At 36.7% G+C, this 27,760-nt stretch overlaps 2 protein-coding genes across 7 annotated transcripts in view; one reads left to right on the top strand and one right to left on the bottom strand.

Annotated features, from left to right (window-relative positions):
* MTREX (Mtr4 exosome RNA helicase) overlaps positions 1 to 27,297 on the top strand; it is a 92,376-nt gene extending 65,079 nt beyond the window's left edge. The window contains exons 20-27 of the mRNA XM_020893134.2: positions 336 to 446; positions 1,763 to 1,951; positions 5,671 to 5,834; positions 8,335 to 8,440; positions 13,141 to 13,197; positions 14,514 to 14,676; positions 23,558 to 23,662; positions 25,009 to 27,297. Of these exons, the coding sequence (XP_020748793.2) occupies positions 336 to 446; positions 1,763 to 1,951; positions 5,671 to 5,834; positions 8,335 to 8,440; positions 13,141 to 13,197; positions 14,514 to 14,676; positions 23,558 to 23,662; positions 25,009 to 25,061 (948 nt within the window). The 3' untranslated portion in view covers positions 25,062 to 27,297. The remainder of the gene's footprint in view (positions 1 to 335; positions 447 to 1,762; positions 1,952 to 5,670; positions 5,835 to 8,334; positions 8,441 to 13,140; positions 13,198 to 14,513; positions 14,677 to 23,557; positions 23,663 to 25,008) is intronic.
* PLPP1 (phospholipid phosphatase 1) overlaps positions 23,847 to 27,760 on the bottom strand; it is a 109,106-nt gene continuing 105,192 nt past the window's right edge. For all 6 annotated transcript variants that reach the window (XM_020893138.2, XM_020893139.2, XM_070476683.1 and 3 more), the window contains exons 5-6: positions 26,435 to 26,611; positions 23,847 to 25,655 (exon numbers count right to left, since the gene is read on the bottom strand). In XM_020893138.2, the coding sequence (XP_020748797.1) occupies positions 25,524 to 25,655; positions 26,435 to 26,611 (309 nt within the window). In that variant the 3' untranslated portion in view covers positions 23,847 to 25,523. The remainder of the gene's footprint in view (positions 25,656 to 26,434; positions 26,612 to 27,760) is intronic.

Raw genomic sequence — 27,760 nt, forward strand, 5'->3', positions numbered from 1 at the left:
TTTTAGTTTTTAAATATAGTTCTAAGGATTTTCCTGATAGTCCAGTGGCTGAAACTCTGGGCTTCCAATGCAGGGGGCCCGTGTTTGATGCCTGGTCAGGAAACTGGATACTACATGCTGTGACTAAGACTTGGTGCAGCCAAATAAATAAATATATTTAAAACAAAATAATAGTTTCTATTAACGTATAAGCTTCCACAATGGTTACATCCACTTACTGTACCTGTCAATAATGTAAATGCAGTTTTCTTAGAAGGATTCAAACTCAATGTAAGAAATGGCAGAATTTGAAAGTGTGCGGTGTCAGTTGTCACGTGTGTGCCTTTGTGTCGTAGGTTGTTCCGGTCCTGGTGCACCTCCTGTCTGCTGTCAGCAGCGTCAGGCTCTACATCCCTAAGGACCTCCGGCCGCTGGACAACAGGCAGAGCGTTCTGAAGTCAATACAGGTGCACACATGGAGTTATGAGTTAAATGTGAATTTTATGTGAATATAAATAGGTGGTATGACAAGGCAGTTGATATGCTTTTAAATATATTGCTTTCTTTCAGAAAAACTATAAACACTGCCAGTAGTGGCAGTTACTTTTAACAAACACAGTGGCATGGCAGCAGATCTATATGTAGATTGCTGTCTCTGAATCTACCAACAAGTTAGTCTAAAGGAGGGCTCACAGAGTAAAACGTGACCACTGTTGTATGTTAAATATATTTGCTTTACTGGTTATGAATGAAAGTAACTATAGAGTGTGTTAAAAGTTTTTATATATAAAATCATGTACCTGGACTTTTGACTACTGTAGTATAGTTAATACATGGATAAGATAGTCTTATGGAAAATTATTAGTTGGTTAGTAAATAAATATTTGAAGAGCATTTACTATGTAGCAAAGGCCATATACTAAAATCTGAGAAAACTGGATGCTTTTCGTGTAGAGTAGGAATTTTTAAACTGTAGTCCATATGTGGGCTTCTTAAAATGAATAATTCTCTTAACAATTTTGCAAAAAGTTTTGTGGGTAACCTTTTTTTTTTTTTGCTTCTGATACCTTTCCTTTTTTTCCATTTATTTTTATTAGTTGGAGGCTAATTACTTTACAATATTGTAGTGGTTTTTGTCATACATTGACATGAATCAGCCATGGATTTACATGTATTCCCCATCCCGATTCCCCCCTCCCACCTCCCTTTCTATCCGATCCCTCTGGGTCTTCCCAGTGCACCAGGCCCGAGCACTTGTCTCATGCACCCTTCTAACTGGCCAAATCCTACCTCACGTTTAAGGCCTAGATCTAAGACCCTAGAAGTCTTCCAGTGGGATATCAGACTAATAACCTATCTCTTCTCTGAATTCACATGTTCATTATATTTAATAGTTAAATCATGTTAGAAAAAAAAAATGTAGCAGTGGGAATCTGGGTCCCTTAAAAAGTTTGTCTTTTTAAGTCTTTCAACTCAGTACCACGCACCCTAGGAATCAGCCCAAAGAAGTAATCAGAAAATTGAAAAAAATTTACACTTGAGATGTTCAATTCAGGATTATTTATAATGGCAAGAAGTTATAGCAGTAAAGGTACAGTAATGGGTTTTATCAATAAGTTGTGCCACATCCAGAACTTACTAAACTCTAGATATTAGAATTATTAATAAGTTATAATACATGTCTATGTGCATAGGAAAAACATAAAAGAAAATACTGGTTTAGTTTAGTCTTAACTAACATTATCTGTGAAGTGAAAAATGAATTTTAAATATTTTGTTTCAGGAAGTTCAGAAACGTTTTCCTGATGGTGTTCCCTTATTAGATCCTATTGATGACATGGGCATTCAGGATCAAGGATTGAAAAAAGTTATCCAGAAAGTAGAGGCCTTTGAGCATCGAATGTATTCTCATCCTCTTCACAATGATCCAAATTTGGAAACTGTGTATACACTTTGTGAAAAGAAAGCACAGGTATGGCAGAAACATTTTTATCATAGAATTCTATGTATTTCACTATATGAAAGTGTATATTTTTTTCATTTTATTTTTCTATTGATTTCGTCAGCTAAAGCAGGAAGATGTCTAGCTGTCAATTCTTACCAGCAAAAAAAAGTTGATTGCTTTAATTGAGATATCATTCACATAGCATAACATTCATCCCTTTAAAGCATACCATTTAGTGGTTGTTAGTGTATTCACAGTATGGTCTACAACTATAACCACTGTCTAACTCCAGAACATTCTCATCACCCACAAAAGAAACCTCATACCTATTAGCAGTCACTCCCCATTTCCCTACCCTCCAGTCTATGGCAGCTGCAAATCTCATTTTTGCCTTATAGATTTGCTTGTTCTGGAGGTTTCATATAAATAATACAATATGCGGCCTCTGTATTTGTCTTCTTAGTTAACGTCTTCAAGATTCATCCGTGTTGTAGCATGAATTTGTATTGTATTCCTTTTTATAGCTGAAAAATATTCCCTTATATATGTGTTATACTGCATTCTGTTTACTATTCATCAGCTGAAAAATATTCCCTTATATATGTGTTATACCGCATTCTCTTTACCATTCATCAGCTGATGAACATTTGGAGTTTTTCCATTTCTTGGCTGTTATGAATAATACTGCTATGAACATTTGTGTACAATTTTTGTGTGGACGTATGTTTTCATTTCCCTTAGATGGAATTGGGTAGAATTGCTGGGTCATAGAGGAACTCTGTGTTTAAGTTTTTGAGAAACTGCCAAACTGTGTTCCAAAGTGGCTTCACCATTTTATATTCTCAGCAGCTTATTAAAGTTCCAGTTTCTCCACATCCTCCCCAACATTTGTTATTGTCTGCATTTTTAATTATAGCTGTTCTAGTGGTAAGAAGTAGTAGTTCACCTTTTTAGGGTAACTAGCTGTGTTCTCTAACCAGTTAGAGCATTCTTACAGCCATTCTGAATAATGAATTTAGAAAAAGCTTTTTGAAGTGAACACATTTCTTTCCACTATCCACTTCTCTTCAACTAGAGTCTCTTGTATATCCAAATATCATTTTCTCCTTGAAGTTTATAACTCTTTGCTTTTATGCTTTTTCAACTTTTATCACATGCCACTCTTACTGTGTTTGTCTTTCTGACTCACAAACTAGATTTTAAGCTCCTTAGGCTCAGGTGTTTCATTTTAGCTTACTTGTACTCTTTCATATCTCTCATAATGATCTGTTTTTATAAAGTAGATGCCTGGTATTTATTGAATAAATAATATGAGTAGAAACTTCTTGGCCTAATAAAGGAATGTTCTCAGCTCATAGTTTTAACAGCACTGCCCCTTCCTAGCTTTTTGTGAACTAACATGATGTGGCCCTGTGCCATGTTGGACACAGCAAGTATGTTCTCAGTGAACATGTAGTGTATATACTATGCCATGGCCCACCATGAAGGTTTCGTCTCAAAATGAGAAACTGAGACATTAAAAGCTGAGTATACTCAGAGTATGCTAGTGTGATCCTCGCCTGCTCACCTCTCACCAGGACCTTTGCAGCTCCCTCCCTGCTTCCAGTTACTCCCTACACCAGAGAATCAGATTTAACAGTTTCAACACAAGAACAAAGAGACCTGAGTTTGGTTGAGTGATAACTGGAGAGTATCCATGGATAACGTGACTTGAACCCCCAGAGAAAGGCATTATCTGAGCTACTCAAATATAACAAAAAGGCCCTAGTGTCTGGCTAAAAGTCTGGCTACATGAACTTGTTATAAAGACTGCAGTACATGGAAAAAGTGCTTATGCAGGAGCATCAAGTTCTAAAAGTAAGACCTAAAATTGATGTGGACTATGTTTTTACTTTTGCTGAGTAGTAGTTATACACCAGAAGAGACTGGAAGGAAAACTGTGAGTTGTGAGATTCTAGTAGGTGTCTCCCCTGTTCCCCTTACTTACACTTTAAGAAAACTTTGAAGAGTTAACAATTTTATGACCTGGAGACTTCAAGATAAACTTAACATTCCTTAGCCTCGCCTAGGAAGCTCTTCAGAATCCGACTGCTCAGCTGTCAACATTTTAAGTCCTCATACCCTCTGACCCAGCTTTCTACGAAGTGAGGCAATGTGAGGATGTTCTTATAGCATTGTTTGAAAAAGCAAATGAATATAAACCACCTCTGAGTTCATCAGTAGAAAGTTACATACATGAATTGTGCATATCCACACAATGGGTATCAAAATGACCCTTAAAAAGAATGAGGTAAATGTATATGTACTTTTTGGAAAAGAAATGCTGATTGTATTAAGTGGGAAAGGAAGCTGATTACACTTTTGTGGGGAAAACTGCTGTACCTGTGTATTCATGTATTTACAGACATGGATAATCTATTCTGTATTCTTTTAAGGTATGTAGAAAAAGATGTAGAACAGCATCATGCAGTGTATAATACAAGCTTCTCACATAATTTTAAATTCTTTAGTAGACACTTTTTTAAAAAGTGAAAAACAGGTGAAATTAATTTTAATAAGATTTTTATTTAACTCAGTGTATCCAGAATACATTTCAACATGTAATCAGTATAAAAATTACTGAGGTAAAAATCTTAAATAGTAGACTCTCTTCTACCAACCTGTAAGCTTTGTATGCCTCTGAATATTTAGCACAATCTTCTATGCTAATAACATAGGCGCATCTTCAACTAAAGAAACTTTAGAAGATAATTTTTTTTTTCTGATAGGCCTAATAAACATACCAGGTGGCATAGAGGTAGCATGCTAGGTAACACATAAAGCATTCCTTCTTATCCTCCTAGCATTGTGATATGTCAGTTCATAGCAATGTAAATAATTGCTAAGAGTTTAAATTCTGGAGTCTGAATCCCATCAAATCCCAAGCTTGGGTTTGAATCCCATCTTTTATTTTTCTCTGTCTCTGTGATCTTGACCAGTTTACTTGGTAATCTCTCTCTGCCTCGGTTTTCTCATCTGTAAAATGCACGTTTATGTCTGCTGTAAGAATTAAATGAAATAATATAAAGCATTTGAAGAATCAGAATTCATAGTTAGCTGTCAATGTTAGTTACTGACCACAGTCATTGCCTTTAACTTCTCCTCAGTTGAAGCTTAATAAAGCATCTGCAAAATACCAAGTCTTTGAATTTCAGCTTCTCAGTTCCTAAACTTTCTGTCAATGTTTTTCTGAACTTCAAGCCTCCACTTTAGGATCCCAGTGTTTTTTTGCTTTGTACTGTCATCCTCTGTCACAGTTGATGAGTATGTAATATTTACAGATTAATGTAATTTTAAAATACATCTAACCTAAAGTATGACCTCAAAATAACATTTTCCTTTTAAGCTTTCATCTCTTTCTACAGAATAAAGACTTATTTTCTTTGCTAAATACTTTTCCAGCTTTTAGGCAGATTTTTATGCAATTTGAGGGCTTAAAAGAGAAAGAACACAAGATTCATACACTCATCTTTCTTTCCTTATTCTCTTGAGTTGCCCCTAATTCCATAAGGATGAAAAGCTGGAGCTGATGTGATTGCTACCTCAGATAACATCATCATTCTTGTATAATATCCTGGAATAGTAAGAAACTGCTATGTTCCTCTCCACCCCTCCCCCCTATATTTTTTGTTTCATTTCATGAATAAATATAATTTTTATTTTGTTTACTTTATTATTGAACTTCTTTTTATTTTTGTATGCCTTAGATTGCAATAGACATTAAATCCGCAAAGCGAGAACTAAAGAAAGCAAGAACTGTCCTACAAATGGATGAGCTCAAATGTCGCAAACGTGTTTTAAGGAGGTTGGGATTTGCTACATCTTCTGATGTCATAGAGATGAAAGGACGAGTGGCTTGTGAGATAAGCAGGTAATACCTGGTTGTTCTAGGAAACTGATTCTAAAATGGAATACTGATTTTAAAAGAGGCCTGTTAATCTTTTGGAAAGAGAATGTTTTAAAAACAATAAAGTTTGGTGCTTTTCATATTAAAATACTGGTTTTGGCCATGAAGTTGAGAAATTAGGGAGAATAAAAATCTTGGATTTTACTAATTAATGCAGACACCATTAGTATTTTCATGTTTCCTTTTTATTTTATAGCACTGTGGAATTTTTATGTAACTGTCGTCTTAGTTTACACATGAATTTTTATACTTCTGAGTTTTTTGTAGTTACGAACAGTTTCCCACCTTGAAACTAAAATCATTGTCCTCTTTTATATAAAGTTTTGGGCTAACGTAGCATATTGCATGCCACAGCTTAAAATCAGATATAATCTTTTGTATATTAGATATAAGCTGTTTATTTTGGTAATCTTCTACCACATTACAAATGACCTTAAAGCTAAATGACTTAAAGCAAAAGTCATTTCGTTCTCTCTGGTTGTTTCTGTGGGTCAGAAATTCTAGAAGAGTGGGCCCTTAGGATGGTTCTGGCTCAGGATCCCTTGTGACTGCCATCATTTTGAAGATATTTTGCCATAGTCAGTTACTCTCTGTGAGTCCATAAAAGTCATCTCAAAGTAGCTTTTATGTACTCACCAAGGCCCTAATGAATGGGGTCAGAAAATTACAAGCCTTTGTAAATGCTTTGGACATTCCTGATGAAGACTTATTCATACCGTTCTTGTGGATCATCTTGTTCAGATACGACTTCAGATATCTGCAGGGGCCAAGATTCTGTGGCAGACAGAACAGTTCTAGGTCAACAAAAGGAGGCAGCAACTACCCAGCCCCAATTAGTTATTACAAAATAATGTGATATCAGAGTATAACTTAGAAAAGTCAAGTATCTAGTTTATTTATTTCTTTTTTTTGTGTGTGTGAAATCTCTTGATTTTTAAATGTTCACAAAATATTTCAGATTATGTTTTTAGGTTCCTATGCAAGCTAAATATAAAACACTTCGTGTTAGATTTGGCCCATAGGCTTGTATTGAATAGCTTTCCTTTAACCTTGATAAAATTAAGCTTACCTGCTTTGTAATTAAAGAAACCTCAGTACTATAAAGTTAATAATGTATGCAGGATTTAAATTTAGACTATAACATCGCTCTGCTTATTTAAATGCCAAAATTAATGTTATTGGAATTATTTATGATATTATATAGTATTCAATAATTGAATTATTAAATTAAGATTGATATTAAATTATTTTAAATTATTAAATTAATATAAATTTAATATATTATTAAATAATTGATGTATTTCTCTTGGATATCTGCAGCTAGATTTAGTCTTGGAAGAAAGATATTTAGAGAGATAAAGATAACAACATCATATACCAAAGCACATTACTTTTCCCCAAGATTTGCCTCTCCTTCTGATCTATCTTGGAGAATAAAACCACTGCAGGCAAAAACTGAGGAGTCGTCCTAGATTCCTCCTCTCCCTTCTTACTCTCTTTCCACATCTTCATGATTGTTTTCTGTCTCTGTGCTATTTTAACTGTTCCCACTAACTGAAGTACATCCCTTTTATAAGTTTCTGCAACCTATCCTTTATTCTCTTGCTTTCAGAATTGTCTTTCCAAAGCATAAATCCTAGCCCTTTGCTGTGTATCCCTTCTGTTGCCACATCCCACACATGTTTCTTGCATTTAGCATGACCTTTCCATCATTCCCCATTCCTGCATGTTTTTTTCAAGATCTTCTGAAACTTGCTTTGAGTTTCTTCAGATTGATTTTAGTCTCCTCAACTTTTTTTTGTTGCATAATTGCCTATATAAATCTCTACTAAATTGCTGTCATGTGCTTATTATCTTTCTCATCTGCCTGTCCCACATTAGATTATAGAAGTAGTCTTATTTGTATTTTTGTCCTTTTGCTTTTGCTGTTAGGAACTTAACTCTGTTTATCATTTGGAACCCATATTTGGCTATTGACTTTTTTTTATTAGTTATTACTGTAAAGATTGGTGGTTTGTGACTTTTAGAAATCGTAGGAAGTTTGCAAAATGTGTGTCTGCTATGGATACATTCTAATTAAGATGTCTAATAAAGTTGTTTTTCATTTTCTGTTTTTTAAAGTTATTTGTAAAAATAATTCAAATTTAATTGAGCTACAGACAATTTAAAAGGTCCTTAAACCTAGGTAATAAATGCTAATGGCTGATTTTTTTTGTATTCTGAGAGTCAAGAAAAGATTTTTTCGATGAATATCTGTTTTGGTGTTTGCTAGGATGAGCTCTTTATATGAGACACCCATTTCACATTTACTATTGATTTATTCATAAATATAAAGACCTGCCATTTCCTTAGTTAGATAAGTCTTAATTTAAAACTATGTCATAAGGATGTGTGGGTATATATATGTGTTTTTATATTCTGATATTTGGAGTTTTGTGTTTCTTTTTTTGTGGTGGTGGTACAGTGCTGATGAGCTCCTTCTAACTGAGATGATGTTTAATGGCCTTTTCAATGACCTATCTGCAGAACAAGCAACAGCACTACTGAGCTGCTTTGTGTTTCAAGAGAATGTGAGTTTATGTATTTAGCACATCTTATTTATTAATTTGCATTTTTATGGTTTAATTTTAATATTATCAATTTTTAAATTATAAAATGACTTTCATATTTACATATTAATAGGTATATTATCAGAAAAGAATAAAGTAGAATTTTATTTATAGACAATCATTATTAGTCAGATTCTAAGTTGTAAATTTGTTCTATAACCCAGTGCATTATTTGAAGGTCTGGCTTAGTCAGACAGTCCTAGAAGGAGAAAGAACACGTAAAATTAGGCACACTAGTAAAAATGAAAAGAGAATGAGATTGAATTAATATGCCTTTTCTCAGTTTTGGAGAGTAACTGTGAGGCAGCTGATTATATTGATACTAGCAGCTGAAATCTTTGTTTTCATAGGCAAGATTTGAGGTAATGCCATAAGATTCTCATCAATAATCTTTTCAAATGAGTAGTTAGTTGACTTTCAACAACTTCTAAGAAATAAAAAGAAATGAAGTGCTGGATGGACCATGAGAACACTAATCATCCATTGTGCTCAGTCGCATCTGATTGTTTACAGCCCCCTGGACTGTAGCCCAACAGGCTCCTCTGTCCATGTAATTTTCTAGACAGGAATACTGGAGTGGGTTGTCATTTTCTACTTCAGGGGATCTTCTCAACCCCAGGGATCAAACCTGCTTCCCCTGCATTGGCAGGTGGAATCTTTACCAGTGCATCACCTGGGAAGCCTTTACTTTAATTCAAAAGCCAGTATTTGTTTAAAAGAGTAAAATACATGTTTCACATTTCAAACTCAAGATTTTATTCACCGTGTATAAAATTAATGAAGTAAGAGTAAGAAAGGATATTTGCCTTCTAAAAATAACTCAATGTTATGTAAATTTTTAGACCTTTTATCATATATACTTAATTTTTAAAAAAGTAAATTGCGTAAGACAGATTTGTTTTTGCAGTTCTGCCATTAATCTATTTATCCATTAACTATTTCCTTATTAATCAGATCAGTTACATAACTTCTTGAACTTGGTCTGGGCACTTTTTCTTTAAGCTCTCTGATTACAGATTAACATTACAACTATAGTGGCCATGATAACAAGTAGGACAGTAATCAAAAAATGATTTATGCTCTCCTAAGAATTCCTGCTGTGTACTTATGAAATAATTTAATCTGCTTGTGAGGAATGCATTTCTTTATGAAATACTATGTTTGGCTGTTTTCCTTAGGTTCAAAGTCTTACTACATTAATTTCCGAGATAATTAAGAATGTTTGTCAGATTTTCTTTGAACAGATCTAAGGTTTACAGATTGTTTGGGGGTTGATGATTTTCTGCCAATGGCAGACTTTGTCTTCTAGCTAATTTCTTATACTGTGTTGTGTTTTTTGTTTTTAATGTGGCAAAACAAAATTCCTGTCTTTTGAGAGGCGAAGTGTGTTACCTCTTCACAGGAGTTGGGCTTCGCCAAACCATAGTTTATAAATCTTGGGGCGAGATGTCATTATGTATAGTAAAGATTTGTTCAGTGAGGCCCCACTATGCTATATGTAGTGTCATCATTCTTAACAGTGCCTTCAACATCAAAATGGATAACTGTGTTGAAAGTAACATGGAATGTTGATACTTTAAAAAGTATTTTCTAGCCAGAGAAGAAGGTAAATACAGTAAGATATTGATTATCAATGCTGATAATTTCTATTTTAAAATGTATTATTTCTGAAACTGTGTCCTTATTTTTTATATCATTAAAAGTAATACAAGATTACAGTCTTTATAATATCAAGTGTTTTTCAAAATGCTTATTAATCACCCATTGTGTGCAGTGCAGAGACCTAGACCCAAGAGAGACAGCAGAATTTTTTGCTTTCATGATACTTTTGTGTATGCTAGTCAGTGAAGATAAAGAAATCATGAACAGACATATTATGTCCGAAGGATGAGGGGTTTGGAGAAAAGTGAAGCAAAGGAGGCAAATAGAAATCATTGTGGGGGGCTGAGTTTACTATTTTAAATAAGGTGATCAGAAAAAGCCTCACTGATAGAGTAAAATTTGAATCAAGATCTAAAGGAGACACAGGGGGCAAACGCATGTACCTGGTGGGAGCGTGTTGGTAAAATGACAGACACTTAACTTATATCATGACCAGTGCCTTCTACTAATAGTGACCAGGAAAGAGGAAGCGATCAGTAACTGGTGACCAGGGAATGGATGCAATATCAAAAACATTTACAGTCTTGCCTACTTTTCAATAAACTGAGATATTAAGTTCTTTCTGGCCATTTTGCTTTCTCATTATTTATCATGATTTTTTTGTTTTAACAGGAATAACACAGAACCTGGTTCATAATTTATTATATAATATATACCTGATACAAATCAAAACCAAGTCCTGTATAAATATTGATGCTTAAAGGCAGATCTGTTACAACTAGCCTGTAGTTTGGTTTTTATTTAACTTACTTATAATTACTTTAAATCTTGTTTCACACATATATACATACATTTCTTGTAATAATTTTTTATATAGTAAGTCTTTGTCAAAATTAATTGTTCTTTAATATTAGATTGGCAAAAGTAATTACAATTTCAGACCCTGACTTTTAAATCATTATAACTAGGCTCAAGTTCATCTTTATTAACCAAAATAGGAACCGTTATAATTAACATATTTTTACCAATGAGAAATAAGTTTGTTTATTCCTGTAGCATAGAAATTCGTGCTTTGGGATTTAATGAACTCATAGAAAGCACTTTCTGCATCTTGCTGGTTGTGGAAGCATTTTCCCTTCAAAAAGTTGTTGAGATACTTGAAGAAGTGGTAGTGAGTTGGTGAGAGGTCAGGTGAATATGGCAGATGAAGCCAAACTTTGCAGCCCAATTCGTTGAGCTTTTGAAGTGTTGGTTGTGTCATGGAGAATTGGGCCCTTTCTGTTGATCAGTGCCTGCTGCAGGCATTGCAGTTTTGGGTGCCTCTCATTGACTTGCTGAGCATACTTCGCAGATGTAATGGTTTTGCCGGGATTCAGAAAGCTGTCATGGATCACACAAGCAGCAGATCACCAAACAGTGACCATGACCCTTTTTGGAGCAAGTTTGGGTTTGGGAAGTGCTGTAGAGCTTTTTCTGCATCCAGCCAATGAGCTAGTTGTCTCTGACTGTCGTACAAAATCCACTGTTCGTTGCACATCACAATCCAGTTGAGAAATGGTCCGTTGTTGAGTAGAATAAGAGAAGATGACACCTCAAAATGATGAATATTTTGATTTTCAGTCAGCTCATGAAGCACCCACTTATCGAGCTTTTTCACCCTCTCAGTTTCCTTCAAATGCCAAATGAGCATACAGTGGTCACTGTTGAGTTCTTGGGCAACTTCTTGTGTAGATGGAAGAGGATCAGCTTCAATGATCCTCTCAGGTGGTTGTCGTCAACTTCTGATGGTCAGTCACTGCTCGCCTCATCTTCAGGGCTCTCGTCGTCTTTGCAAAACTTCTTGAAGCAGCACTGCACTGTATATTCATTAGCAATTCCTGGATCAAATGCATTGTTGATGTTGCGAGTTGTCTCCACTGCTTTATCACTCCTTTTGAACTTGAATAAGAAATTTGCTTGAATTTGCTTTCCATAGTCTAAAATATAAATAAACAGCAAGTAATAATTCATTAGCAAAAAGCTTTATAAAGCAAGAAATGAGCATTAAAATGATGTATAACAGAACCACATTTGAATGTATTCTGATATCAAATGGCATAATTCAACACTGCAAAACTGAAATTGCTTTTATATCAACCTAATAATGTCTTTATACTAATCACAAGTTTGTAGGTTTTGAGTGCCATAGAGTGTTAAGAAACCAACACACAGAATTGAAGCAGCTTGTCCAAGTTAATTTGATTAGTTAGTAATAGACCTGAAATTCTTAATTTTTCTAATTGCGAAATTGATGGACTTTTCAGTAATGGAAAGAGAACAGTAAGAACAGTGAAACTCATTTCAATTTTTGTCTTCAAATGGGCTTCCCTGGTGGCTCAGATGGGTAAAGAATCTGCCTGCAGTGCAGGAGACCTGGGTTCAGTCCCTGGGTTGGGAAGATCTCCTAAAGAAGGGGATGGCAACCCACTCCAGTGTTCTTTCCTGGAGAATTCCATGGACAGAGTAGCCTGGTGGGCTACAGGGCTACAGTCCCTGGGGTTGCAAAGAGTAGGACATGACTAAGCAGCTAACACTTTTCAAAGTGGTTAGAGAGTTAGAAATACATGGGTAAAATTAAAATTGAAGGCATTACTTCCAATGTAACTTACCCAAGATTTCTAGTTTTCACAGGTTAAAAGTTGCCTAGAAGTCAAACTGTTTAAAAAAATCAAAGTATGATATAACAGTTTATAAATGTTGATGTAACTGAACTATGTATATTTACAGTATTTGCTCTCCTTCAGTTCTGTTTATGGTCACAAAAAATAGCTAATTTAGCCCACTGCAAATTTAGGAGTGCAGTATTTTCCTCTGAAATATAAAAGAATAGTATAATTCAGGATGACAGGAGTGATAATTTTGCTTACATAATTAATTAGAAACTTTAAATGCTAATGACTGAGGTCTTATAATTTGAAATTAATGGATATCATGAAAGCTTTGTTTTGTTTTTAAAAGTAAATAGTATATAATGCATTTTAAACTTGGGTTTTGTATATAATCTTCCCTTTCTTTTGTAGTCTAGTGAGATGCCCAAATTAACAGAGCAATTAGCAGGACCACTTCGTCAAATGCAGGTAAGATTTTTTTGAACTACGTATTTTATGAATAGTATATTGTGAAATAAACATTTGTGACAGTCTAATCATAGAATTTTTCATTCCACTGAGACAGCTTCCTTCAAATTAAATATATCATTTGATGTTAGTTTTTTCATTTAATACTATTTTGATAACATCATTTGTAACTTTTATTTTAAAAATGAAAACATCTCCCTCACCAAAATAATAAGTTATATAGAGTTGCTTTGAGTACAGATTTACCATTGCATAGTGTAGATAAACTGTATCAGCAATTCAGTGCATGCACTGTGTTCCTTGATGTTAAGAATGGCATCTTGATAGAGTTAGTTCAATTTGTTTTACATTTTTCTATCATAGTTTATAATAAATTTTAAAATCAGGTTTTAAGATGATCTCTGGATCCTCAAAGACATAGCCTTTTGATACCAGGGACCAGCTTTATGGAAGACAGATTTTTCACCATCAGGGTGGGGTGGGCAGGTGGTTTGGGGGTGATTTTACATTTAGTGTGCACTTTACTTCTGTTATTGTTAATCAGCTCCACCTCATATCGTCAGATATTAGATCCCAGAGTTTGGGGACCCTTGGTTCATAATAATGAATTGGTCTCTTTTATTATTTTTTTAGGAAGAATGATTTTATCTACCTTTTCAGCATTAGGCAAAAAGACAGGAAAAGATGGACTGTAAGACATTGCAAGAGAGGAATGAAGAGTAAATCATAAAAATGGTCTCTTTAATGGAACATTTAGCACTTTTTCTTGTTACTAAGAAGTTTAAACTCCAGAACCAGTGAAGTCTTCATAGGCCTGGGGCTTTTTGACCCTTTCAGTTACCAGGGGTAAAAAATGACTCTTAACTTCTTATCATCAGGAAAAGAAAATCTTAAAATACACCTTTTTTTAAAGCTTTGTTGGAGAAAAGCATAATTTCGCCATAGGATTTTTGTTTCTCTAAGGCTGTTTTGTTATTGTTGTCTTTGTTCTGTTAATGAAACAGAGATTAGTTAATGTCACTCTTGAATAGTTTTAATGAAGACTTTTGGTTATTGTACAAAAGGTATTACTGGGTGAATATTATGCTCTTGATTTGTTTTTTTCTAATTAATGTAGTGAGAAAGCTTTGCTGTTTGATTACTGAACAATGGGTCAGGCAGTGTGACTACTTAGAAGCAGAACATCCAGATTGTAGGCATATTATTACCAAGGAAGAAAATGGAAACTTGTAGAATACTGGCTTTGAAAGCCTAAAGAAAAAGTGATATGGGAGAGCATAAGTAAGAAATTTGAAGCAAATCTTTTCTTTTCAAAGGAATGTGCTAAAAGAATTGCAAAAGTTTCAGCAGAAGCCAAATTGGAAATTGATGAGGAGACTTACCTAAGCTCATTTAAACCTCACTTAATGGATGTAGTATACACCTGGGCAACTGGAGCTACATTTGCCCATATCTGCAAAATGACAGATGTCTTTGAAGGTATGGTTAAGTTTTCTGTACATATACTTCTTTCTGATATAAGAAATATACTTAGGATGACATTGATTTACCAAAAAAGAATAATATATTATTTCTAACTTTTGATAATAAAGGGAAATCTTCTGCCCATATAGGGGTTTCCCTGGTGGTTCAGTGGTAAAGAATCTGCCTGCAATGCAGGAGACTTCCTGCAGTGCAAGAGGTGCAGGTCAATCCCTGGACTGGGAAGATCCCCTGGAGAAGCAAATGGCAACCTTCTCCAGTATCCTTGCCTGGGAAATCCCATGGACAGAGGAGCCTGGCAGGCTGCGTGCAGTCCATAGGGTCACCAAAGAATCTGACACGGTTTAGTGACTAAACAACAACAACCTAGTGGCTTACTATGTAATTCCACCAAAAAACAGCAGAGCTGAAAATGCTGTCCATTGCATTTCTAAAATCAAATAGTTACTTAATTTAACTGAAGAAAAATTTTAAATGAAAAGGTAAAGGAAATATAAAAGGAATAATTATAAGTGAATTATAAGAAGCACATAATAGGCACAGTATATAAAGAAAGCCATATTTAGAAATGTTGTATTCATTGCAAAAAGATTGACTTATGTAGATATATATAGTGGTGAATTCTGTATACATTGAACTTTCTTAAAAATGAAAATAAATGATCTTGGACTTCATAGCGATTATTGTAAGATACTCAAAATATTACTATTTCTTATCTATTTATTTTGAGAGAAATTATTTTTAACATACCCTGAGTTATATGCTTTTCACCCGGTATTATTAAAGACTAACTAATAGATTACTAAGTTTATGAATCAGTGATTTTTGTGATGCATAGATTAAACATCACAAAATCAGCTGTGAGCCTTTACTTCAATGCATTGAATTTTATGGGTTTTAAGGTTTTAAATATGAAGATCCCCTGGAGAAGGGAAAAGCTACCCATGCCAGTATTCTGGCCTGGAGAATTCCATGGACTGTATAGTCCATGGGGTCGCAAAGAGTTGGACACAACTGAGTGACCTTCACTTTCATTTTTAAATTAATAGTGTGTTGTTTTAGTCCTTTCACTAAAGTTTATTTCTAAACTTCCATTAAATGATCATTAGTATTATGGTCCCCAAATCTTTTTATGAATTCTATACTCTGTTATGAGGATGGTGATTATTTATTAGGTAAACAATGTGCCAGGCATTGTGCTATAGTCAGCATTTTATATAATTTAAATCTAATCACCAAGTGGCACATCTGAGTGGTTACTTACTATTTGCACTTTGCACAAGGAGACTGATTTATAAAAGGTAAATAACTTGGCCAAGGTCATGGAGGTGTACTGCATGACAACAGTATGTTTGAATTCTGGACTCTGTGACCGCAGGTCACATGGTAGTTGATTACTTCATCTAAAAACAGTAATACCTCATCTTTGAGTTTTGGATCACCAAGAGAATTCTTAAATACTACCTAGAATTGTGCCATCTCCATCCTCTGAAAATTCATGCTGTAGGGGCGGTCAGAAGACCTGTCATAACTGATGGTGTGAGAAGAGGGACGTGTGACACCCTCACCTCACTTAACACACAGAAGCCCGGGGTGGGGTGGTGTATGAAACCATGACTGTTCTGTGCCTAGATTCTAAGACTTACTAATATGCTAGCTCATATTTGTATATCTGCATCTCTGAGAAGGTAGACACAGTGGCATAAAACAGTAGTGATGCACTGTTTGGTTTATTTGTTTGAGAGAAATGAAGGAACAGTAGACCTAGAAATAGAGGAAGCCTTATCAAATTATCTTTGTAGATTATTTTTCTATTCTTTGTACTTAAATGGAAAAGTTATCATAGTATGGAAGATAAATTGTAAAGTGTTAAAACTGAAGGTAGTTTGTATTTCTGCCACCTATGAGTTGATGTTTTCCCCTACATATGAGCAATTCCTGAAATCAGTATTTTTGCCTCTTTTTCAATTCCTTGGGGCTGTTTTGATGTCACAGTGTGCTTGTGAAATCTAAGTTTGAAAATTAAGGGATTCATAACTATAACTTGAAAATTAAAGGATTCATAACTGTAACTTGAAAATTAAAGGATTCATAACTATAACTTGAAATTGGGTCTAATATCAACACAGTTTTCATGGTACCATTATGTCAGCTCTACCTTTTCTTTCTAAAATCGGATCAGACTATATATTAGCTCATAAGAGTAAAATATGTAATTAAACAGCAAAAAAAAAAATACTGAGAACCTTAGGATATTATTTCCTTTTTCTGGCATACTGTGTCTCCTTGCCACAACCTTTTTTTTTTAACTGTGGTGGTGTTTATCCATTTCAGAATAGCCATTCTCTCCTCATCTTGTTACAGCACATGCTTGATATAATTGGAAAAGTACTATAATCACAGCTCTACCCATAGTATAGTGTGTCTTTACTTTTATAGGCAGAAAATGACTACACTGGAACTTTTTATGTGCTGTGGTCAAGTGTCCAATCATGTCATGTCATGAGCCTCAGAAGTAGTTTGAAGAATTTTCAAACATTAGCTGGAGCTAGTTGACATTGAATGGTGGGTACTGTTTATTTGCCTACAGATACAGTATGGTGCTCTTCCCTGTGCTGGTTGGATTTGCTTTCATTTAAGCACATGCCATCAGGAAAGCTTCTGTGACAGATTATCATTTGGAACTGTTTACTGTAGTACTTATGTCTGTCATGGGTTTTTAAAGAAAATGCTGTTTTGTGCATTCCCACTCTTTGCCCCACCACAAGTTCTTTTCAAATGCCTTTCAACTAGCATAGCTTTACCCGTATCCATCAGTGTCATAAGGGATTTTCCAGCTGGTTTGTTTTTTTACATGCTTTTGCTAATAGAGTAGCATTTTATTAGTATGTATCTTTTCCCTGTTTAACTTTTGGCACAATTTTAGTACTAAATGACTTAAGAATTAGCACCTGATTCTTACTCTTTTGTTGAATAAAACAACTGAGACCCTAGTGGGACCAGGAATTGTGCTGCATGCAGTGTAAGCAATAGTCTCTGCCCTCCCAGAATGTTTTCAGCCTGAGCTGGGATCTAATATGGTAAATGATTGCAGGAAAGTGTATTTATGATTCTAATCTCAGGCCTCAGTAACCACTTTGATAGGAGGTATTATATCAGATTCAGGGCATGAACTGTGAGGAACCACTTTTGGGAATGCCAGAAAGTTGGAGGTAGAAATAAATACCTCTCCAGGTAAAGAAATATGTTGATTTCTTCTGTCCTCAACTAGAATAATGTTTTGTTCAAGAACCACATGAGCCTGATGTTTATAAAACTGCCCTTAAGCTTGTGTGCTCAAATGTCCTTCAGTGGAGTGGATAGATTGTGTTTCATTCATACAGTGGAACAGTATTCAGCATGAAAAAGGAGTGAAGGACTGATTCGTGCTAGTATATGAACCTGAAACACTTTAAGGTTCTATGTGAAAGAAGGCAGACACAGAGGCCACCTACTGTATAACTTCATTTATGTGAAATGTCCAGAATAGGCAAACCTAGAGAGACAGAGGTAGATTTGTGGTAACCTTGGACTGGCAGTGGGTGTGACTGCTTAATGGACTTGGATTTCTTTTGGGTTTGATAAAAAGATTACAGAATTAGATAGTGATTATGGTTGTACAACTCTGAATATACTAAAATCCCCTGAATTTGTGTACTTGTTTAAAAGGGTGAATTTGTGTTTGTATTGACTCTACCGGATCTTAGCTGTGGACATGCGGAGGTCTTTGTTGAGTCAGGCGGGATCTTTCATTGCAGCCCATGGATTCTGAGTTGTGGCGTTGGGGCTCTGTAGTTGTGGCCCTGGGATTCAGCAGTCATGATGCTGGAGCTCAGTAGGCATTGCGCTAGGGCTCAGTAGTTGTGGTACTGGGGCTTTGTTGTAACACTGGGGCTCAGTAGTTGTGGCACTGAGACTCAGTAGTTATGGTGCTGGGGCTCAGTAGTTGTGGTACTGGGGCTTTGTTGTAACACTGGGGCTCAGTAGTTGTGCTGGGGCTTTGTTGTAACACTGGGGCTCAGTAGTTGTGGCACTGTGACTGAGTAGTTGTGGTGCTGGGGCTCAGTAGTCATGGTGCTGGGGCTCAGTAGTTGTGGTACTGGGGCTTTGTTGTAACACTGGGGCTCAGTAGTTGTGGTGCTAGGGCTTTGTTGTAACACTGGGGCTCAGTAGTTGCAGCTCATGAACTTAGTTGCTCTGCAGCATATGTGATCTTAGTTCACCTACCAGGGATTGAACTGTGTCCCTCGACTACTAGGAAAGTCCCCAAAGGGTGAATTTTATGCCATGTGAATTATTATCTAAGTGTGCATTCTTCCAGAATGGTGATATAAACCTAAGTTTAAAAAAGGGGTAGTGACACTGGGGTACATGCTTTAAAGTGGTAGATTTTATATATATATTTTACCACAGTTTTCATTGCTATTAAGGATTCAGTTTTACTTTCCACTGGCAAAAACCAGAAAAAAAGGTTCATTAAATGGTTAACATTTAGTGGTTAACAACCATTTATTTGGTTGTTAGTGTATGTTTTTGTTTCTGGTCAGCTTCAGGTAGCCTGGGAGGAAGGGTCATGGCTTTTTATCTCTTGTCTTACACTTAATCTAGGTGGTCCTAATTGATGAGGCAGAATGATTTCTAAAGCTGGGAGTAAGGAGAAGCCTTGGATTACAGAGAACTGTAGTAGGTAGAAAGTATGCTGGGAAATTCACTTCTTCCCAGTAGTCTTCATGAATCCCCATCAGGAATAAATAGCCTTTACGCTGCAGGCAGCTGTTTGTACACATAAGGTTATATTTTGACAAAAGACTGAGGCCAGCAGCCACAGCCATTGTATGTGCAACCCTGTATCTCCTGGCCTCATTTCTTAATCGTTCTCATGTCGTATGAAACTGAGCTGGCGTGAGCTACATCTGGCAGGTCAGATGTGTGTTTAATTTCTTTAGTTTATACCTTAATCTTAGCAATTTGCTTCATATGTTTGGCCTCCGACAGCTTTTGCAGATTCTGGCTATTAACATGAGTTTCTCAATTTGTAGAAATACCTAAACAATATCAAGTTATCTTTGTTTCCCAGGACACATTTGAATTCAGTCAAAAAAAATATTTGTGAGCACAAGCATCTGACTCTGATGCCCTGCACAGCAAAAATTTTATAAAGGATTTCCTTTCAATTTTAAGTGACCTGTGAAATCCATTCTGTCCCTTTTTGAAGTGCTGTATATTTACATTTTTAACCATTACCTCATTTAATTTTCTTCAAATAGAAGTGTTTGCAAAATATACATTTACTATCTAGTTGCATGGGTAATCTGATGGTCATTACGTTCTGTGTTCCAGCCCCCACTCTCTTTAGACACCCAAATGTTACTGTGATTGGATTTCCTCTTTGAATGCAAAGCAGTACTAGAGCTCAGCATTCTTTGCACTGAGAACAGAAATAACAAGTAATAGCCAGCATTTATTGAATTCCTATTGTATTACTGCCACTTATTAAGCACTGTGCATACATTATTTCATTCATTTCTCATAATAACCCCATTAGGTTTAAGAATTATTATTATCTCCACTTTATAGATTAGTAAACTTGAAGTTTTTCACAGGTTAATAGAGAAGATTTGGAAAGAAAAGAATGAATTCACTTTGTGAAACTGTTGAGTTTGAGGTGTCTGTAATATGTGTGGGTAATCAACTTTTTGTTGATCCAGTATAGTATCTAGGTAGAATTTAATAGCATTGTTTTGGTTTTGTGACAGCTATTTTTATAATTGTGGCCTAGAAGTGAGTAACTTTCACTTATTTAAGTAAAAAATGCAAAAATGATATGCTATTGATTGAACTTCATGAAATATCTTTAAAGCTAAAACTTAGGGTCCCCAAATGATTATCCTGGTACAGAAGTATCACACATGGACCATCCAGAACCTTATATTTGAATCAGGGCTGAAACAGACTCACCAGGACAGTGTCTGAATGAATGGCATTAGATTTGGGGGCAGTGGAGGAGCACTATTCCTCCTGGGATGCAGGGGGTCAGGGCCAGGCTCCTCACCTGCCCGCAGGACTGCAGCCCTTGTTACTATGTTGCTTGTGCCTGCACAGGGGGTGCCAGCAAAGAGCAGTAGGAGCTGAAACACGCATCCAGGGGAAGAGAGAAAAGTGGGTGCTGTCCATTTATCAAGTCATGAATTTACCAGTGGGTCTAGGGGATGCCGCCTTCTGACCCTACAATGGCTAGTGGCCAACCTGGCAGCTTCCTGTTCCTAGGGAATAGGCTAATACTCTTACCTGTATTTATAAAGTGGTTGACTGTGTTTGCTTTATGGTTTTGCTTTCAGCCCCATCATTTATTTCCCCATTGTAATTTCAAGCTGTTTTGTGCATTTTTACCTATCTCACCCAGGTAACGCCCTCCAGATGCCATTAAGGCCTGCTTCCCCCACCTCCCTTTCTCCCCCCGCCTCTCTCTCTGCACCCCGCGCCCCCCCCCCACGACCCCTGCCTCATTTGGCCATTAATTGGGCTTTCTCCTTCCCTGATCCTGTCTGCCCATTCTGCAGTTAATTTTCTCAGCTAAGATCATAGCTTTATGCTATGATGATAGCATAAAGCTATGATCAGCAAAAACAAACTAGTATCTTCAACTTTAAAAGTTTCAGCTTGTAAAGTTCTGAGATTCTTCTTCCAGGAACTCAGCCTCACAGTTTAAAGGGAAGCCATTGTTCTAAAGGGTGAACCTCAAAGTCATAAACCCCTCTAGGGTTTATTTGTAAAATGGTAGTAGGATGTTGGAAGTGGCCAATGACACAGTCTCCTCCTACTTGGGAACATCTTTTGTGAAATCATTTTTTTTTTTTTTTCTGTTAAAGGTTACTAGTAAAAGCAGCAGCAAGTCTGTTTTTTCATTTGTTCTGTTAATTTTCAAAATCTTAATATAGCATATTGGTGTCAGAACCAGTTGTCTCAGTAACGAAGTAAATGCCCAGGTAGGTATCATATAGCTGCTTCCTCATTCTCTTGGAGTCCTGCTGTGAAGGGGACACACCTACTGCTTAGAACTTCCCTTCTGAGCCACAGTTCCCTTTCTAGTCATGGAAAGAGAATTAGGATGCAACTGAGATTCTTGTGTTTCCATCTGCCATTATATGCACCTCAAGGTGGATCAGTCTAATAATTCATTCTCTATTCCTGTACTTTAATAGCTGAGTTCTGCTGGAGGAAAATTGTATCATTTGGTGTCTTCAGAAGCCATAGTCTGTAACCTCAGAATCACATTAAACTTTCCTAGTAATGATAGAAGTAGCAGTAGCAGAGGCGGAGATTGGTGTGTACCAGCTCGGTACCTGACACTTGGAACATTCTGCCTCATTTAGTTTATAGTGTTTCCCTAGCTTGCTAATACAGTCCCTCAGGTAGTAGAATGGCACAGCTGAAATGTAATCCCTAGTCTGCCTACCTCCAGAGACTTTTGTCTCTGGCTCTGAGACTTGTCTTACAGGCAATTCCAGATCCTCATTGCTCTCCTTGCGCACCTACCTCAACTTGTCCCAGCTTTCTAGATGATCACTTCTGCTTCAGAGGAAAGGCAGGTGCCAGTAGGCCTGTCTTCTTAAGCTAGAAACTCACGTGCATATATCTTGTCCCTTATTCTCTCCTCTTCAGAGGAAATTACTCTCGATTCCAGGGCCTTCTTCCACTCTTCTGCACCCTCTTCAGTTTTGAATCCCGTCCTTTCTGCTGCCACTTTAGAAGTTTGTATTTCTCATCCACATCTTCTCCAGCTACCAACATAACATACTGTGTTTAAGAGCAAAAGCTTTATGAGTTAGATCTCCAGTGTTTTTCTCCCTTGGGCACATTGGGTCATAATGTGGAGGGCATTTAAAGGTAAAAAGAGCCCTGAACACAGTACAATGAGTGTTTTACAAGATACATGTTAATAAATTATTCCAGTGTTACAAGGAGTTAAATAAGAACCTGAAGTGTGAGGTCACAGCTTGCATACCAGAAAGAACTGATACTCCTCTTGTATTTCAGGCATTAAAACTAAAATCCAAGAGTTTTCAACTTAGGTAGCACTTAGAGAAAGAATCCTGAGGCTCCTCCTGATGCAAGTCTGACAGAAGTGAAAGTGTGTTTACAACTTCACCTGTGATGCAAACACTTGTCTTAGACAAGGAGTCAGATCCCAATGGGAAGGGACTGACTGCCTCTTCTATGCTTCATTGAGGATACACTGTGTGAGGAAAGTATTGATGAAAGAGCTGTTTAAGGTCCAGAAGAATGATCGATTGCACCTTTAAAATGAAAATCTGATTCTCTTACTCCCTTCCTTAAACATTCCCTGTTGGAGTCTCTTCACAGAATAGTATCCAGAGGCTGTAGTAGGCCACGCCCAGGGCCTACTGTAGCCTGCTAGGCATTTCTGCATTGCCTCCGTGGTCTTGCCTTGTCCCTGCCTGACAGTGACCTTATGCCTTAAGGACCCAGATTATGTCACTTTTGCTGCCCTTCACCCATGTTGTTCTGTCCTCTGTTCCCAGGACATTTTGTGTACTTCTGTAAGAGCAAGTGTCAGCACATTAAAGTAAACCCATGACTCTCTCTACCATGAGTCAAAGATGGGAATTAAACTTTTCATCTTTGTAGCCTTCCTGGTGCCTAGCAGTCACTAGTCACGTTTACTACTGATTTACTGCAGTAGAAGTTCCTCAGAGGACTATCGGTTAATCATCCCGTGTTACCTTCCTTGTGTCTTAACAAAAGTTCTGCTTTTCCTGATTATTTACACTTTACAAGGGATACACTTTACAAGTGGTTTGTCTCCTTTTCTGTCCAGGCAGCATAATTCGTTGTATGAGGCGCTTGGAAGAACTACTTCGACAAATGTGTCAAGCAGCAAAAGCCATTGGAAACACTGAGCTGGAGAATAAATTTGCAGAAGGTCAGTATCCAGCCCATAAGGTTCTTCGAGTAATTTCGGCAAATCCTGTTGAGATTTGACCTCTTGACCACAACCTAGGAGAACATTTTCAGATATTCTTCACTGGACTGCCATGGCAGGCCACCTGGTAGCATTCAAAGAAAATATCAGTGTGTGTTGGAAACAGTTTGTAAATGAATATAGATAAAATTTCAAAATATTTATTGTGCACTTATTGTGTGCCAGGCATTGGTTTAAGCACCAAGGAATACAGCAGTGAACAAAAAAAGACACAAACCCCTGCCTTCATGGCGCTCACATTCTAGTGCAGGGAGGTGGACAGTAAACAAGTCAACAATTAAAATACATCAGGTAGTGATACAAACAAAGGAAGAAACAAGAGAGACCTGAAAGATGGATATGATGGCCTAGGGTCCCTCCATATATACTTGATGTACTTGAGCAACAGGCCAGTGTGGCTGGAGCACAGTGAACAGTCAGTCAAACAGTAGGGGTTGGAAGAAGAAAAGGATGGTCCTGTAGGCCCCAGCACTGAGCTTTTTCCTCTGAAGTGATTGGAGGTTTTGAGCACAGGAGTGGTGTGCTCTGACTGGGTTTCACCAGGCAGCTCTTGCTGGTGCTTTGTAGGCAAGTCTGTAGATTAGCTCGGTTGGAAGCAGGATGCCCAACTCAGGAAAGGCTGGCTAGATCCTGGTGGTAGTGATGGGGGAGGCACACATGCTTGCAAATAATTTCATGCCATCTGTATGTTGGCCAAGAAAAAGGACTTAAAACACCAAAGAATAGCAGACGCGGTGCTGCTCTGAGTTGGTTGCCCACAGTCAAACCTACTGATTTCACTATCTACTTAGTGTTCTAAGAAGTTTGCAGAAACTGGATTACGTTTTCAACATTGTTAAATAGAGCAGACCTATTTAATCACTGTGGGTTTAAGTCTAGTTTTTATAAACTTTCAAAAACTTTGTCCTGCCTTAGCCCAGAAAGAATTTCACATGGTAACTGAAATATAGTGCCTTCCATTGTAGGCTGAAAATTCATGCTTTTGGGTAACTAACTTCTTCTGACAGTTTATTCAAGTCTTTTAAAGTAATTTTGGACACCCCTAGCCCCTACACACATGCTGTACTTTAGAGTCAGGATTCATAAGAACAGGGGTCTGGTTTCAAAGTTCCCCATTTCTCAGAGATGGCTATGAACTCCTCTAGGTGTCTTTCAGACCAGCAAGGGTTTTGTATTTTCCATACTGTCTTCTCACCAATTTAATGAGTATTGTTTAAAACCCCAGTGGATGGGCATTACATTCTTTGTGGTCTTGAAAATTTAAATCATATTTTCTTTTCTCTTAGGAATCACCAAAATCAAGAGAGATATTGTGTTTGCCGCCAGCCTCTACTTATAAACAGTCAGCTAAGGAATGTGGAATTGTAAATTGTTCTCCACCTGTCTGATTACAGTCAACTACAAATGCCTATAAGTATTGATTTGGTTTTCCCATCTCAAGACAGTTGTCCTGAAACATTTTAATATGTATTATATTTAAATCAAGCATCATTCTAAGAAAGCATATTACATACACATTTGTACATAAGCATTACATTTTTTAATAAAAAAAATGTACAGGTGGGGCATTGTTTTAGTGAAAGGCTGTTGAAATTTTTTTAAATGAACTTAGAGCTATTAGGTAACCATTGTGTTAAATGTAACTATATACACACAGGTAAAAGTAGGCATCCAAGAGGTATAGTAGCAGCAGTCCCTTAAAGGCTTGTACACCGGGAAGAAAGACGCATCCTCTTGCCTTCTGGTTGCAATCATTTTTCTTTAGAAAGCAGGCCAGCTTCAACTGGGCACTCTGCCACCTTCAAGGCTGGTGACTGTTCCGATAGTGATTCCCCGTCGTTGGTGTTTCGTGCAGAGTTGTATGAGAATCCTCCTCTTTTCTTTCTTTAAAAGGAGAATTTCTCTTTTTGAAGAAATCTGATACATATACAGCCTATGTAGAACAGATAACATTTAGAATGGGGCAGAGTATTAAATGATACAATTTTAAAGAAGTTGAAAAACCCTAGCAAAATTGCAGTAAGCAGTGTGCAAAAAATAAAAGGATATACATTACAGGGTACAAGTTAAGGGTACCAATAAATTAGTGGCTGGGCTTCCCTGGTGGTTCAGTGGTAAAGAACATGCCTGCAATGCAAGAGATGCAGGTCCACTCTCTGGGTCATTAAGGGCCTCTGAGGAGGGCAATAGCTACTCCAATATTCTTGCCTGGGAAATCCCATGGCCAAGAGGAGCCTGGCAGGCTAGAGTCCATGGGGTCACAAAGAGGCGGAGACGACTCAGTGACTAAACAGCAACAACAAATTAGTGGCTAACAGGAATTTTTGTTAAAGACATCCTGAGAGTTGCTTTGTTATGTCTTGGGCAAAAAGCTTCACTATGCAGCCAGCCCTTAATGAAAAAAAAGTGTCGTTCTTCATGTAAATTATTTTCAATTTATACCAAAAAGAAAACTTTATACCCAGGACTTTTTACAATTAAAAAATAAATAAATAAATTTTTTAAATAACTTCGGCAGAAAGTAAATAACCTAGGTATTATTTGCTGTCTGTCCTAAAATGACTTTTAATAACATTGGGGTCCTTACCCAGTAGCAATTATTGAGCCACATTCTCTGCCTTAACATAGTTTTCTCATTGGAACCTTTTTTCCTACTTATTTATCCAAGTGTTTATCAATTTCAAGATGTAGGCTGCTGCCATGTATACTTACAACTAATACTGCAACCAGAGCTCCTTGAATGAGTCCAGTCAACACATCACTCCAGTGGTGTTTGTAATCAGAAACTCGAGAAAGGCCCACATAAATGGATGCAGCAACAAGACCAAATTGCAGTGTAGGGCGTAAAAGTCTTGCCCAGTCTCCCTTCATTCTGGCTTGAAGGTAAAGCTAATAGAAAAGATGCGGGGGGAAGGGGTTTAATATACCAACTGAAGACTATATTTTATATTAAATATCACATTTCTAAAGGATTGATGTTTAAAATGATAGCATTAAGTATTATTAATCATTAATCAGTGTTATTATATATGGAAGAGGGCTTTAGGCAAGCATTCTTATACTCATGAATACTTAAAATAAACAAGGTAATTGTTTCTGTGTTTATAACCTAGGATTTCAGGGGCTGCTCCTTCCCTTCCATTTTGAGTTACAGTGATCATTAGTTCAGAGTCTTGGGATCAACTGCTAGTGCTCTGAGCACAGGCTGCTCTTACCCTGGGCCAGGCTGCTGTATTTTCTGCCCAGCCTATCTAGGAACTAAGCTTGCTTAATTCACCCAATTTACTTGAGAGTTCCTCTAGCCTCAAATTATTTAACATGAGTGGCTGAGATTAAATAAATCTGTATTTATAAGTAGATACAATAATCTGCCTAAGTAAAGAATATAGTCTGTAGTTTAGTCCTGATCTAGTAAGAGTATTCTTTCATTAGCACTGTACCCTTTAAAGTTCTATGATTTTTCCATACACTAATCAGACCTGAGAATTTTCCCTTTGCTGTGTCAGCCTGCCCTTGACTTTGGTGCATCCCCAAAGACTGTAATAAAGAACAAATTTGGAATAGTTTCCTATGAACACCTTTCAGCAAATATGGTCTTTTTTTTCCCCCTAACTTCTATCTAATAATATAATTCTTAATATTCATTTTAAAAACTCTGTTCAATAATTTATGCCTCATACAACTTACTTAAATGCAGTCTGCAGAAAACAATTTATGTTGCTGTGTCCACTGATCCTGCCTATTTAAAGTAGATAGACAAGTCCATTCCTAGTTCACTGGGCACTGTTGTGTGTGTTCAGTTCTTAGCACTTGGCAAAGACCCAGAGGTCGTCTAATTTTATCAAGTACCTTATAGTATAAACATCTAATCCTAAAAAAGCATACCAGTTGTTTAACTGAGTTGAGCTCATTAACAGGCTGAAGTGCTACTGGCTTTCTGCAGAGCTCCTCTCCCCATTTTTGTTTGCTGCTGTTGAAGCTATAAGCAAGCACAGAGTAAGGGGCTTGTCTCAAGATTCTGGAGGTAGTAAGATACTT

This window comes from Odocoileus virginianus, chromosome 14, assembly GCF_023699985.2.
Source record: "Odocoileus virginianus isolate 20LAN1187 ecotype Illinois chromosome 14, Ovbor_1.2, whole genome shotgun sequence".
Lineage (NCBI taxonomy): Eukaryota > Metazoa > Chordata > Mammalia > Artiodactyla > Cervidae > Odocoileus > Odocoileus virginianus.